The sequence below is a fragment of the Nansenia antarctica genome, assembly GCF_963989245.1.
Source record: "Nansenia antarctica genome assembly, chromosome: 2".
NCBI classification, from domain to species: domain Eukaryota; kingdom Metazoa; phylum Chordata; class Actinopteri; order Argentiniformes; family Microstomatidae; genus Nansenia; species Nansenia antarctica.
This window is the reverse complement of record NC_137675.1, coordinates 2,957,423-2,972,007: the sequence shown is the minus strand read 5'-3', so window position 1 is coordinate 2,972,007 and position 14,585 is coordinate 2,957,423. Positions and strand designations below refer to the sequence as shown.

The 14,585-nt window shown below is 41.9% G+C and overlaps 1 protein-coding gene across 2 annotated transcripts in view; it reads right to left on the bottom strand.

The window, feature by feature from the left end:
- Nucleotides 1–13,167: 13,167 nt before the first annotated feature.
- abcc2 (ATP binding cassette subfamily C member 2) overlaps nucleotides 13,168–14,585 on the bottom strand; it is a 45,689-nt gene continuing 44,271 nt past the window's right edge. For both annotated transcript variants that reach the window (XM_080524314.1, XM_080524315.1), the window contains exon 32: nucleotides 13,168–14,398. In XM_080524314.1, the coding sequence (XP_080380440.1) occupies nucleotides 14,269–14,398 (130 nt within the window). In that variant the 3' untranslated portion in view covers nucleotides 13,168–14,268. The remainder of the gene's footprint in view (nucleotides 14,399–14,585) is intronic.

The following is a 14,585-nucleotide window of genomic DNA, read 5'->3' as shown; positions in this document are numbered from 1 at the left end:
AACTCGGACAAACAAACAACGCTTCACTGACAGTGACTGACTGGCCGACCGTGACTGAAGGACATTCAATGACTTACAATGGCGGGAGTTGGCAAATGTATGATTTACCACAGCAAGTAATAGACTTTTTTTTTTTTAAGATTACAAGAATATTTCGTCTAGAAGCTTTTCACCATCAGATATTAGCGAGTAGTTTGTCCGAGTTTTCTGCCTTTCTCTCAAACTTGAAAGATTCACTAGTTGCTATGGCAGCATGTTCCCTAGTTAGTATGGCAGCATGTTCACTAGTTAGTATGGCAGCATGTTCACTAGTTGCTATGGCAGCATGTTCACTAGTTGCTATGGCAGCATGTTCACTAGTTGCTATGGCAGCATGTTCACTAGTTGCTATGGCAGCATGTTCAGTAGTTGCTATGGCAGCATGTTCCCTAGTTAGTATGGCAGCATGTTCACTAGTTGCTATGGCAGTGTGTTCCCTAGTTGCTATGGCAGTGTGTTCCTAGTTGCTATGGCAGCATGTTCCCTAGTTGCTATGGCAGTGTGTCCCTAGTTGCTATGGCAGCGTGTTCCCTAGTTGCTATGGCAGCGTGTTCCCTAGTTGCTATGGCAGCATGTTCACTAGTTGCTATGGCAGCATGTTCCCTAGTTGCTATGGCAGTGTGTTCCCTAGTTGCTATGGCAGCATGTTCACTAGTTGCTATGGCAGCATGTTCCCTAGTTGCTATAGCAGCATGTTCACTAGTTGCTATGACAGCGTGTTCCCTAGTTGCTATGGCAGCGTGTTCCCTAGTTGCTATGGCAGCGTGTTCCCTAGTTGCTATGGCAGCGTGTTCCCTAGTTGCTATGGCAGTGTGTTCCCTAGTTGCTATGGCAGTGTGTTCACTAGTTGCTATGGCAGCATGTTCCCTAGTTGCTATGGCAGCGTGTTCCCTAGTTGCTATGACAGCATGTTCCCTAGTTGCTATGGCAGCGTGTTCCCTAGTTGCTATGGCAGCGTGTTCCCTAGTTGCTATGGCAGCGTGTTCCCTAGTTGCTATGGCAGCGTGTTCCCTAGTTGCTATGGCAGCGTGTTCCCTAGTTGCTATGGCAGTGTGTTCCCTAGTTGCTATGGCAGCATGTTCCCTAGTTGCTATGGCAGCGTGTTCCCTAGTTGCTATGGCAGTGTGTTCCCTAGTTGCTATGGCAGCGTGTTCCCTAGTTGCTATGGCAGCATGTTTGGGTGATTGTCTTGCTGTACGATGAAGCGCCATCCAGTGAGATGAGGAAGCATTTGTACTTGTGATAGAAGTCAAATTAGTCAAATGTATTGATTGTAAGTCGCTTTGGAATAAGGCGTCTGCTAAATGCCAAAAATGTAAAAAAATAAAAATAAATAATGGATTGTGTCCCACTCAGAATATAGTAAATAGAGGCACACCAATAGATTAGAAAATGTATCCAACAGATATATCCCACCCAAAAAATAGGCAAGGATGCAAATAGAGACTTTCTGGTAGTTGAAAACAAAATGTACACGGGAAACACTGAGCTTAGACCAGTTTATTGCTATACTTCACAGCAACAAACAAGTTGGTTCGAACCACAACAGAAATCACAGATATGTAGGGGAACTTAAATATAGATTTGCTGAACCCAAATGGACACAAACAAATTAGAGACTTCATGGACACAATGTACAGTATAAGTCTATTTCCTACAATCTTAAAACCAACCAGAATAACAAGTAACAGTGCTACTTTAATAGACAACATTTTTACCAATGAAATTGGGAGTAAAATAGTAAGTGGAATGCTATTAAATGACATAAGTGACCACCTTCCTGTTTTTGCAACCATACAGAACTGTATCAAGATTAAAACTCATAGAAATTCCGAAACTCAGAAATGGATTCGTAACAGAACATCAGAAGCTATAGAGGCTCTGAAGGGAGATTTAAGAAAGCAAAGCTGGCATAGGGTCATTTCAAACAATAATCCAAACAAAGCTTATGATGAATTTCTCTCCACATTTTTCACCTTGTATGACGTACACTGTCCACTACAAAAACAGAGAAAACACAAATATGAAGACAAGCCCTGGATTACAAGAGGACTAGAAAATGCATGCAAAAAGAAAAATATACTATATAAACAGTTCTTAAAGGACAGATCAAAGGTAGCAGAAAATAAATACAAAACTTACAGAAATAAATTAACTAGTATAATGAGATACAATAAAAAGGAATATTATAATAAACTATTGGAACAACACAGAAGTAATACACAAGGTACATGGAAAGTGCTAAACAGCATAATTAAAAAGGGTACAAAAAAATCGGACTATCCAAATTACTTTAATAAAGATAAACTAAACATAACTAAACCAAAAGAGATTGTCGATGAGTTTAATGATTACTTTGTCAATGTTGGCTATAACTTAGCAAATGAAATTGTGGACCCGATAACGAACACTCTTTCTATGCTGTCATTCCAATTGTATTTTTTATTTTAGATCATTACGGTCATCCCATCGCAATGGACCTATCGCTGAGCCACGCCCCCTTTAAAACTCAGACAAACAAACAACGCTTCACTGACAGTGACTGACTGACCGTGACTGAATGACATTCAATGACTTACAATGGCGGGAGTTGGCACATTTCTGATTTCTGATTTACCACGGCAAGTAATAAACATGTTTTTTAAAGAGTCTAGAAGCGAGTCTTATAATTTACACGCTTGATTCCCTCTAAACCAACATATGGAATTGGTAAATATAAACATGTTAATTGTCAGATAAAAAATAAAGATTGAATAAAGATTTCATGGTAAAAACAAACAAAAAAAATCTATAGTTGCACCAGGGATTCACATACTTTCAAGCATCAGTGTATATTTCCACGACTGACAGTGATGTGGGGAATGGCCCCCGATTGGTAGAATTTAACGTAAAAAGAGAATCCTCTCTGCCCCCTGCTGGACAGACGAACACATTGCAGCTAAAATGGTAGTTGGTTATGATGGTGATGATCACCAGGGGGCTTGCTAGGGAGGAGCCTGAAGGTAGAGGGAGTTCTGTGGGCTGTCTGGAGTATCTGGGGGAGATGAGTAGACCAAGACAGACTGACAGGCCTCAGTCGAATGGTTCCTCTCCTGTGTGTATTCTCTGGTGGGTCTTTAGGTGTCCTGACACACTGAAACTCTTCCCACACTGGGAGCAGGAATATGGCTTCTCTCCTGTGTGTATTCTCTGGTGGGTCTTTAGGTGTCCTGCCTGACTGAAACTCTGCCCACACTGTGAGCAGCAGAATGGCTTCTCTCCTGTGTGTATTCTCTGGTGGGTCTTTAGGGATGCTGCATGACTGAAACTCTTCCCACACTGGGAGCAGTGATACGGCTTCTCTCCTGTGTGTACTCTCTGGTGTCTCTTTAGTTCATCTGCCCGACTGAAACTCTTCCCACACTGGGAACAGAAGAATGGCCTCTCTCCTGTGTGTATTCTCTGATGGCTCTTTAGGGATCCTGCCTGACTGAAACTCTGCCCACACTGGGAGCAGAAGAATGGCTTCTCTCCTGTGTGTATTCTCTGGTGGGTCTTTAGGTGTTGTGCCAGACTGAAACTCTTCTCACACTGGGAGCAGTGATATGGCTTCTCTCCTGTGTGTATTCTCTGGTGTCTCTTTAGGGATCTTGCCTGATTGAAAGTCTTCCCACACTGAAGACAAGAGTGAGTCTTCTGCCCTCCCTGAGTCTGTGGTTGTGATTTACGGTGAGTTGGACAAATTAAACTCTCACTGCAACCTAAACAGTGGTGATTCTTCTTCTGTCTTGAGCTCCTCCGTCTGTGTTGTTTATGGCTTCCTGATGCGGTGGAGCTGGGCTCCATGTCTGAGTCTGGGTTGGAGCTCTCCCCTGTAAGAATAGGAACATATACAGGATTAGAAACAACATGAGAACAAGTGCTGCTTCCATAGACTCAGCAGTGCCAGAAGTAACACCACATCTCTGGAGTCTGCACACACTGTGGGAACATGAAGTGTTCAGAGTGTTACAGAGATATTACCGCAAATGGATACCGTATCAATGTTTTATGATTAACAATTGATTTGAAGCATATTTTCTCAAATGGAGTATTCACTTTGTACCTAGTTTAACTGTCACTCACTGTCTTGCTCAACAGTTGTAATTCCATGATCAGTCAGAAGTTAGATAAATTGTAACAACTTTTGTTTGAATGAATAAACAACTGCTATGGAGGAAATCATGGGGAAAATGAAAATAAGCATTTGATTGCATACACCGCTAAATATCTGCCATCGCCCTTTGAACTACTCATTAATCTGGCCTGGCCTTCGCCAAATACATAACATGAACTCACCATCCTCACCATCTGTGTCCACCAATTCATCTTCTCCTTGCTCTTCTTTCATCATTACATCTTCATCCTCCACTTCCTCTTCTTCTTCTCCTTCCTCTCCTTCCACAACGTCATATTCTCTTCCCTCCTCTTTCACCATCACATCTACCATCTCTTCCTCGTCTTCTTCCTCCTCCTCCTCTTTCACCATCACATCTACCATCTCTTCCTCTTCTTCTTCTTCCTCCTCCTTCACCATCACATCTACCTTCTCTTCTTCTTCTTTCACCATCACATCTTTCTCCTCCACTTCCTCTCCTCTTTCCTCCTCTTTCACCATCACATCTTTCTTCACTTCCTCTTCTTCTTCTCCTTCCTCCTCTTTCACCATCACATCTACCATCTCTTCCTCTCCTTCCTCCTCTTTCACCATCACATCCACCATCTCTTCCTCCTCTTTCACGACCACATTGACTTCCAGTGTTTGACTGCAGTATTCCAGCTTCACGGCCACCATCTTTGGACCCCACGTTTGCTTTTCTGGACTGAAGAACCACAGCAGGAACTTGGGTTCAGAAACAGTAGCTGTGAGGTGGATCTGTGTATTGAAAACAAATGAAGCACAAACAGTCACTGTGTATTGAAAACAAATGAAGCACAAACAGATTAATTCATTGATTTGTAGATTCGCTGTAAAATAATACTGTGGATTAAAATGATTTCACTAGCCTACTTCTTACAGTACAGGATGACTTCAACAAGTACAGTACTCTATGTTCATGAGAGTCTATGGAAAGCATGCAAGCCTACACTATAGGAGTGTCCACACCTCTGACCTGAAACTTGTGTTGCACAATATTTCCGGTTCCGGTTGTCGCGCTCATGATGCTGCGCCTGCGTACAGCCATGCAGTCAATTAACGGTAAGGTAAATAGATAGCCAATGTTAGCGAGTGCTAATGTTCACCATCTCTGTAGTCTGCTATAAAATACACAATCAAACAGTGCAGGCAACCCATGCTGTTCTGTGAATGAGACGAGCTATTGACTGATGGCTTTCTACTGCCAAATCATATTATTACAGCAAACATGTCGGTAGTTTGGCATCTGTCAACTAACACAGCTTGTTTTGTGAGCCCGCTAACAATGTAAAGTAGTGTTGTAGTTAACTAGGTAACAAGGTAAAGTAGTGTTCTAGTTAACTAGGTAGCAGTGGGGATTACTCACCCAATCCATGCATTGCAATAGTTTGGCTTGACTAGCGAGTGTGATGTGATTTTCAACAATGTTGAAATGTATTTCCTTTTTTTTAATAGATGAACATTTGAAGAGTCAGAAGTGTTCTCTTTGTTGTGTGAACAATAGTGATGTAAGTTAGATTTGGTGAGATCACTATGGAATATTAAATCATCAATCTTTGCTCACTACATAGCCTTTCTTACCTTCAGGTGAGCATGAACTACAGGTTATCAACTGTGAAATTATATCTGTTCTCATATCGGTTATCGGCCACGAGAAGCGGGTAAATATCGGTTATCGGAATCGGTTGTAAAAAATGCATATCGTGCATCCCTACTAAGAACCAACTAATCTCCATTACGGCCCCCCCCTGCTCAGCCCACAAGGCCGTCTGCAGAAAACTCGCCAAGAAGATTCACATGCAAACCCCAATCCTTCTACACCCCACCCCCCCCTCCCCCAACACTCATGGACACCTGTTGTTGACTTTTGACTGACCCGATCGAGGTGTTATCGTGATGACACTCTGCGGTCGCCGAGATTGGACTTCCGTCAAGGACTATATACATGGACATGCACCCCCCCCCCAGATGTCTACAGAGGGTGATAAGACACACCATTTGGATACAAACTGACACACCATTTGGATACAAACTGAATCAACATTGTTTATACAAGGCAGTAATGTGTTATTATTAGTGTTATTGACATGGTATATGCTTGTTTAGTGTAAGCAAAGATGTAACCCCTCCCTCCCCTACTGTTGTCTCGTGTCCCCTCCCCCCCATCTACCCCGCTTTTTGTAATCATTGTTTTCTATTGTAAAGCGCTTTGAGTTGCATTAATGTACAAAAGGCGCTATATAAATAAAGTTTCACTTCACTTCACTAGCTAAGTAAGTAATCTAGCTAACTATGATGGGAAACAAAGTCCTATCCAGTAGATAGAATGATGTCAGATGTAGGTGTGTTGTCCTGCTGGTCTCGCTGCCTGGGTCTGAACACACTTTGGTCTGATCAACTACAACGTCTCCATAGCCTATGCTACATTATAACTTATATATTATATATGCATATAGAGGAAACACTGTGTTGTCCTGCTGGTCTCGCTGCCTGGGTCTGAACACACTTTGGGATCAACTACAACGTCTCCAGGAGCAAAGACATGACAACTTCACATCCTTTGACAAAAGTAGCGGGATGTCCGGATCTTGTGACTTCGCAAACAATGGCAGCATTGAAATAGTTTAGTTTATGTTCAACTGGAAAAGGTAGTGAGCTCAGATTTTCGTGTTTTGACTTTGCAATCCAAGGCCTCACACGAGTTGCACAAAGGACAGACGAAAACATGTTTGTTCTTGCGGAATGTTGATACGAAATCTAATTTCGTATGTTCACCTCATTTAAACTTTCCTCAAGAAACAACCACCATTATGAACAATGAAGCAATGCGATGCAGACTTGCTGCTACGAACACGTGTTACTTACATTTCTGCCTTTTCACCAATGTGGAGATACCAGCGCTGCTCCAAACGGCCCTGTCGGACGTCTTCTGACTCCAGAAATCACATAGATTATATATTAAATTATGACTCCAGAAATCACATAGATTATATATTAAATTATGACTCCAGAAATAACATACAATTCCTCCAAGCTGGCGACCTCGACGGACTCACATCAGAGTAGGATGAAAGCTGTTATCAACACGGTGTCGTCTTTTGATGACGTCATCACCGGGTCCTTCCGGAGGAGAAGGGTCCAGCCAAGTATATCTGTGCTACACAGGACTAATGCTGTAATGTTCGGTGCAGGTAAGATGAAAGCCTATACTTATACTTTTATTACTATATTCTACATCAAGTATTAATAGGAAGTTTTTCATGATATTGAAATATTGACCATTAGGGTCATGGGTCAAGGATGTCAGAGCAGTGCCCCCTAGTGGATGACACGCGCACAACATACCTACTGGTTGGCGTTTGCTGTCCAAGCAAGGGAGAGGCAGAGAAGTAAGCACACGAACAATTCAACAATTATCAATCATTTATGTCAGTTTTAGCTCTTCTAAATGCATATTTATGTTTTAGCTGTTCTAAATGCATATTTCAGCTGTTCTAAATGCATATTTCCGGAACTCAAACGTATGTGGTCACTGTTGGACACTCTAAGTTGATGCGGGATGTGGTCCAGCCGTGTACTACTAAACTAAGAAGTAATTTAATCAGTTGGGCCATGATTCAGTCAATTAGCAGCACATGGAGATTAGCATGCAGTGGCGTAGCGCAAAATCCCGGGGCCCCCCGCAAGGTGGCGGCGGGGGCCCTTTCGCGACGGAGTAAAAAAAAAAAAAAAAAAAAACTGCGTTTTTTAGAGGCCGATGCGTTATTGACGTTGCGAAATATGCACTCTACATTCTAAATGCTTGACTTAGCAAAAGGTACAAACAAGTGAGAGCAATAGCCTATAACTAAAACCAAATGGTAGACTACACTACATCAGTAGAATGTATTATAAGTAGAATAGTACAAGCTTTATTTCTTTTAACAAAGTGTGGTGTGCACAGCAGTGTGATATCTGTAAACATATCTGTAGACTCTCCGCTAAGGGTTGCCAGATGGGATTGAGAATTTCCAACCTAACCAATCTAAAAACGTCTAAATCCACCAAAAACCAGCCCATCTGGCAACCCTGTCTCCGCTGCATCAGAGTCTACTTGTTGCGTAAAATTGGCCAGGGTTAGTTTTTGATTGATTGATTGATTGAAAACTTTATTAGAATGTTTGCAGAAGTAGGTACATGAAAGTACATATTACATACAAGGTCAAACTAAAAGGATAAAAACCCAAGAAAGCCACTGGCTTATTTCAATTGGGGTCCTAGTCAAATCCTTTGTTGGACATCTCGTATATTGGTATATTGTGGCATTTCTTTACTGTTTGCCATCTGGTCTAGGAATACCCAGGGAGACGCAGACAGCAGAAGTAGATTCGAATAGTAGAATAGAAAAAAGAAACAGCTATATATAGCCTAACCATGATGCACTGACAGCCTGTGACTGTGAACCTGGCCGGACCCTGCCCTTCTGCCTGAGTTTGAGTATGATGCTGCCCAAATAAATGTTATTGTTTAGTGCTGTACGCTTTCGTGGTATTATATTGTGTGAATTATCATCTGTATGTTGTTTTTCTTTCACTGTGACTCGACTAACCGCCGAGATAATACTTGAGACATGTACTTCCGTAAACATACATTTTTTATTTGATTTTTTTACAATATCGGACCGACAGTCCCACATATAGTGTCTATAATGTCCGAATAGAGAATCTACCACCACCTAAAGAATGCTTATTGTACTTTGTATTGTATTTTCGCTTGCTCATTTTCCTTGTGTCTCGCTGCCTACGTGTGACGTCAAAGTCATGTTGCTATTGGATACGGCTAACTATGTATATATTTTTTAATATAGGCCTATATATTAAAATTAAGGTTGACACAATGAAGGGCCACTTATTTTCTTTATTTTATATATTTTTTAATTATTAAAAAAAAAAAAAAAAAGTTTGGATCCAATGTTAGGGGGCCCCCTAGTGGCTGGGGCCCCCCCGCGGTGCGTCGCTTGCGGGCCCGTCCGCTACGCCACTGTTAGCATGTAGCAAAATATATTGACAGTTGCATTTCAAATCTATCTAGGATATTTTCTTTGACCTGTTGGCTAGGGTCATTGAAATATCTTTAAACATTTTTATAAAATATAAATACAAAGAATTTTCTAAATGACAACATTATATTGTTGTAAATTATTTAACCTTGTTTTATTTCTAGCTTCCCCCCCCCCCCCCCACAGAGCCATTGCTTTTTGGTCAGGCTGAATTTGTAAATAAGAATTTGTTCTTACACGTTTGCCTGGTTAAATAAAGGTTTAAAATATATATATATATAGTTTATGGTGGGTTCTGAATGTCTCAACACATTTTCATGTCGCAGTTGTCAGGTAAAGAGGTGCTTTAATGTGGCTAGTGGTTACATTACTACAGAGACTCAAGTAGTGGTGGTTCCCACCTTGTCTGATGGGTCTATTATTTGCGTTAGGGATTAGCTACCCACCTATTAAATCCATGATGATGTTGAGGGTTTATCACAACTATACGTCCCCTGGTCGTCTCACACTTTGACAGAAACATACCCAACACAACAATAAAGTAGAAACAACAACAAAGTAAAAAGTGTGAATAACGCTGAAATACAACTGTCTCCTAGGCCAACAGTAGTCTTGTGAGGGAGGAGGGAGCCAGCCGCATACAGGATGCCCCAGACAGTCAGTCACCCTATGGGCCTGGCCAGCGCACCGCCAAAGGACGCCACGGAGAAGAAGAAGAGGAGATGGAGGAATCACTGGTGGCGGCGCAGGAAGAAGTTGGTAACGACTGGCGGGGGTGGGGGTGGAGTAATAGATCCGCCCCACCCTGAAGCCCCGAACCCCCCCGCGCCCCCTCTCGAGGAAGAGAACTGGGAGAAGGAGACGAGCAACCTCTCACCCCATTTCACCCCACAACCACCCTGTCCGTCCCACCCATAGGCCCTGAGGATGTGGTGTCTTTCGCCCTCCGGGGGGTGAGCCTGCAACACACCGAGCCCCACCTCCACCTGCCAAGTTATGCCTACAGACCAGCGCGCCACCACGTCCACCCGGTCCCCCGCGTCGGCTGCATCGTGGACGGACAGTTCGCTGACGCTGAGGAGTAAAGAGATTTCCCAGATTTCAGCCAACTGACAGTACTGGTGAATGTTAGTAAAATAGTTGTCCTGTTATCCCGCTGTTTTTTTACCTTAAAACGACAATAAACTACTAATTTCAACAAATACCACCCCTTATACCTCATTCTTGTACTTCTAGTCGTCCATCCAGAGTAAGAAAGCAAAGCAGAGGCATCAACTGTTTTCCGGTCATAGCCTGCGATGCCCACTAGGTGGCGGTGTTGGTTAAACATTTACCATCACCCCTCAGCTTTGAGAGTTCATTGAGTTCATGTCTGAGTGATTGATTGATTGATTGAAAACTTTATTAGGAGATTTGCAGAAGTAGGTACATGAAAGTACATATTACATACAAGGTCAACTAACAGGATAAAAACCCAAGAAAGCCACTGGCTTATTTCAATTGGGGTCCTTGATTCTCAATTCATCGTTACATGTAAGACCGACAAAACAAACTAGTACTATCTACAAGATAATACAGACAAATAACTATTACTATCTACAAGATAAAAATACATCCATCATGGGAAGAACAATACAACAAAACATCAGGTATGTACAGCGGGTAGGACAGGTGGGGACATACACCACAGGTGGGGGCGGGGGACAAAACACAAAGTATGTACAGTGGGTAGTTCGGGTCTTTTAATCTGATTTTTGATTTAGAGGGTCCAGTTACGGATTGCAGCCTCCTGTAAATGTTTTTTGAGAGTGGTTTTGAAGGTGGGCAGTGTTTTGCACTCCTTTAAGATTATAGGAAGGGCGTTCCACATTTTTACTGCATAGTTTGCAAACGAGTTTAACCCCTTGTTTGTGGTGCAACGCGGTTGAACGTGGTTCGTGGAGCTTCCTCTGGTGTTGTATGTGTGGACGTTGTTCACTTTTTGGAAGTATGTTGACAGGTACTTGGGTGTCTTTGTGGTGTAGCGAATCTTGAAGACCAGGCCCAGTGCAAGCTGCTGCACTCTGTCAACTACTCGTAGCCAATCAAGGCTCAAAAAATGAGCAGCGGTTAGATGTGTCCTAGGGTTGAGGCCTAGCAGAAGCCTAACCAGTTTATTTTGGGCTGTCTGGAGTCTTGTTTTATGGGCCTTTGTGGTTCTATAGTACCATGATGTTACGGCATAGTCGAAGTGACATTGAATGAGAGCTCCTGATAGGGTCCTCAGTGTGTTTTTACTGACAAGTGAGGATATCCTGTACAAGAATCTAGTTCTATGGTTCACTTTTTTGATTACTTTTGCTGCCATTTTATCTCCGGAAAGATTTGCCTCTAAGATGGAGCCCAGGTATGTAATATCCTCTTTTCTTGTGATATTAATGTTACCCACTTTTATTTTAAAATGTTCAGCCTTTCTGAGTTTAGATGGGGATCCGTATAGGATGGTTTCAGTTTTACCTAGGTGTATTGATAGTTTATTGTCAGCTAGCCAGATGCAGATTCTACTCAGTTCAGTGCTTAGCACTTTTTCCACCTGCAATATGTCCCTGTCAGAGACCAGCAGAGCCGAGTCATCCGCGAACAGGAACAAATTGCAATCACATGCTGATGACATGTCATTCACATATATTAGGAACAGTAAGGGTCCCAATATGCTTCCTTGTGGAACGCCGCAGGTCACTGGGAGGGGGGGGGACAGTGTTCCGTTCACACTAACCACCTGTTCCCTCCCCTCTAAGTAGGATTGCATCCAGCTCACCGATGTTCTATCGAACCCAATTCACGGAGATGCAATGCATGCGCCTACTTGCTGTAGTTATATCAACAGTTTTCCCCCCAGAATAATTCAGAGTCAGTATTTTTAACAAGCTCCAACAGAAATGTAGCCATCATTTCTGTTACTTGAACTGATAAATGTCGTTCTAAAACATAAATTACATAGTGTGCATGCTATAGTATGGTGTTTGAAACCGAGACAACATAGCTACTACTTTGGAATTCACTGCCATGGGGCCGGGAGCTGCTGCCTGCTACTGAATTTTAAAGGCAGGCGCTGTCATTTTTACACTTGGTCAGTTAATTAAATTACTTTATCATTCATTTATACATTAAATTCATTTCGCTCTTCTTTTATAGAGTAGTTTTCAGTTCATGTGTTTCTAGGAAACCTGTTTGTGTTTCTATTTTACAATAAATCTTGTTTTATTTATATTCTCCCACCTCCTCTAGTTCTTTACCTTATTGTTACATCCCATATCCGTAGATCGTATATGGGGTCGTAACAATAAGACTGATCTGTTCATCACATCGTGTACCCTTAGGGGTAAAGCCCACTCATGTGTGTCTTTATTAGTGGCTAATTAGTAGAATTTACATGACAAGACACAGCTGTGTGTCACCCCTCATGGCTGAAACTCACTTGATCCATATTCTACAAGTGTTGCTGAGTACAGTGGTAGTGATCATGTTTATAGCCTTGGAAATATGTTTGTGTGTACAGTCCATTATGGGTTCCCTATGCAACCTAGAGGTGGCACTTTTAACTGTTGGGACGCAGGAAAGGACCAAGAATACTTTGCATCACACCCCTCAAGGTTGAAACTCACTTGATTCATATTCACTTGATTCATATTACTCAGTACTCAGAAACACTTCTAGAATATTAATCAAGTGATTTTCAAACTTGAGGGGTGTCATACAAAGTATTCTAACACATATTCTAACATGATTACTACAACCATGTTTAGCCTTGGAAGATTATAGGTTTACAATCCATGATAATGTCCCCTATGCAGTGCAGCAGTCTGGATATTAGAAGAATTATAAACCCTTCAAAGCACAAATAATAGAGTCATAGAGTAGGATTACATCTGTATTGACATGTTTATTTCCAGATGTAGTAGCATATCATTTGTGTGACTTTATCCATATGTAGTATTTCTAAATGCTTAAACAAGTTTAACGTGGGCGCTTTTATTTAGAAGGAACACACCCGAGCTAAGTGGGCGGAGTTCCAGAACACATGTGGGAATATGGTACATGTGGGAAAACTAGGGTTAGGGTTAGGTGCTAGGGTGCTACGGTTAGGGTTAGGGTTAGGATTAGGGGTAGGGTTAGGGTTAAGGTTAGGGTTAGACATGCCAGCATGTACCAAGTCACCCTAGCACCTAAACCTAACCCTAGTTTTCCCACATGTACCGTATGCCCACATGTACCGTAACATATATATATATATATATAATTATTTTAGCACAACGACTGCCAATGGCCCCTGGCCTGAGCATAGATGACTTTCTCCAGCTATGACTGAGACAGATGATTCACTTACTTCTAAATTTAAAAAAATGTAAACTGTCCCTTTTTTAAAAACGGATAACATATTTATTGATGTACAAAGGGGATGTTACAGTACATGATTTAGTTTGAAAGATCATACAAAACAAATGTTATCATATATAAAGGTTTTCATTATGCATAATAAAAATTCACTCTTACTTTGCAACCAAAAAATTATTAAGGACCTATTGAAACATTTCCCTAAAATTAAACAATAAAAACCTTTGTCTTTGCATTTATTGAACACTTCCAGAATCAACTCATATTAAACGTACATACAGTAAAAATCAACACAGCACAACTGTTTGTAAAATCACACAATATGAACCACAATGAAGGATACTGATGAATATATTCCAACAGAGCATCAACAACATCTTGAGAAAATAACACATATTCCTTTGCCCCTCAAGTCTCTGAAGACTCTCTACACCCTTAGAACGGGTTCTAAAGGGTTCTAAAGGGTTCTCTGTCATCTGGCCCCGGAACCCTCCGAAAAGAACCCCTTTGGGTTCCATTTAGAACCTTCTGTGACAAGGGTTCTACGTGGAAGCCAAAAGGAGTCTGCATCCAACCCAAAACAGTCCTTCAAAGGGTTCTGAAGGGCTCCCCTACGGACCGTTCTAGACCTGCGGCTGCTACAGGAGCTTCTGCTGGGAGCTCAGAGAGCGGTGCTGTCTAACGTGGATATCCCAGCATCCTTTGCCATGGCGTAGAAGTGACCCTGCTTCTTGAAGAGCACGCTGGGAGAGTCAAACTCCACGATCTTGCCAGCATCCAGCACCATCACCCTGACAAGTAGAGGGAGAGGGACAGGACAGCGTGAGAATCAGAATCACAATTCTTTTTTTTTGCCAGGTATATTCGCCCATACAGGAAATAGACTTGGTGCGGTGGGTTGGGGGTGGGGGGACAAAAAGATACAACAACAACAACAACAACAACAACAACAACAATATAATAATAAATAAAAAAATG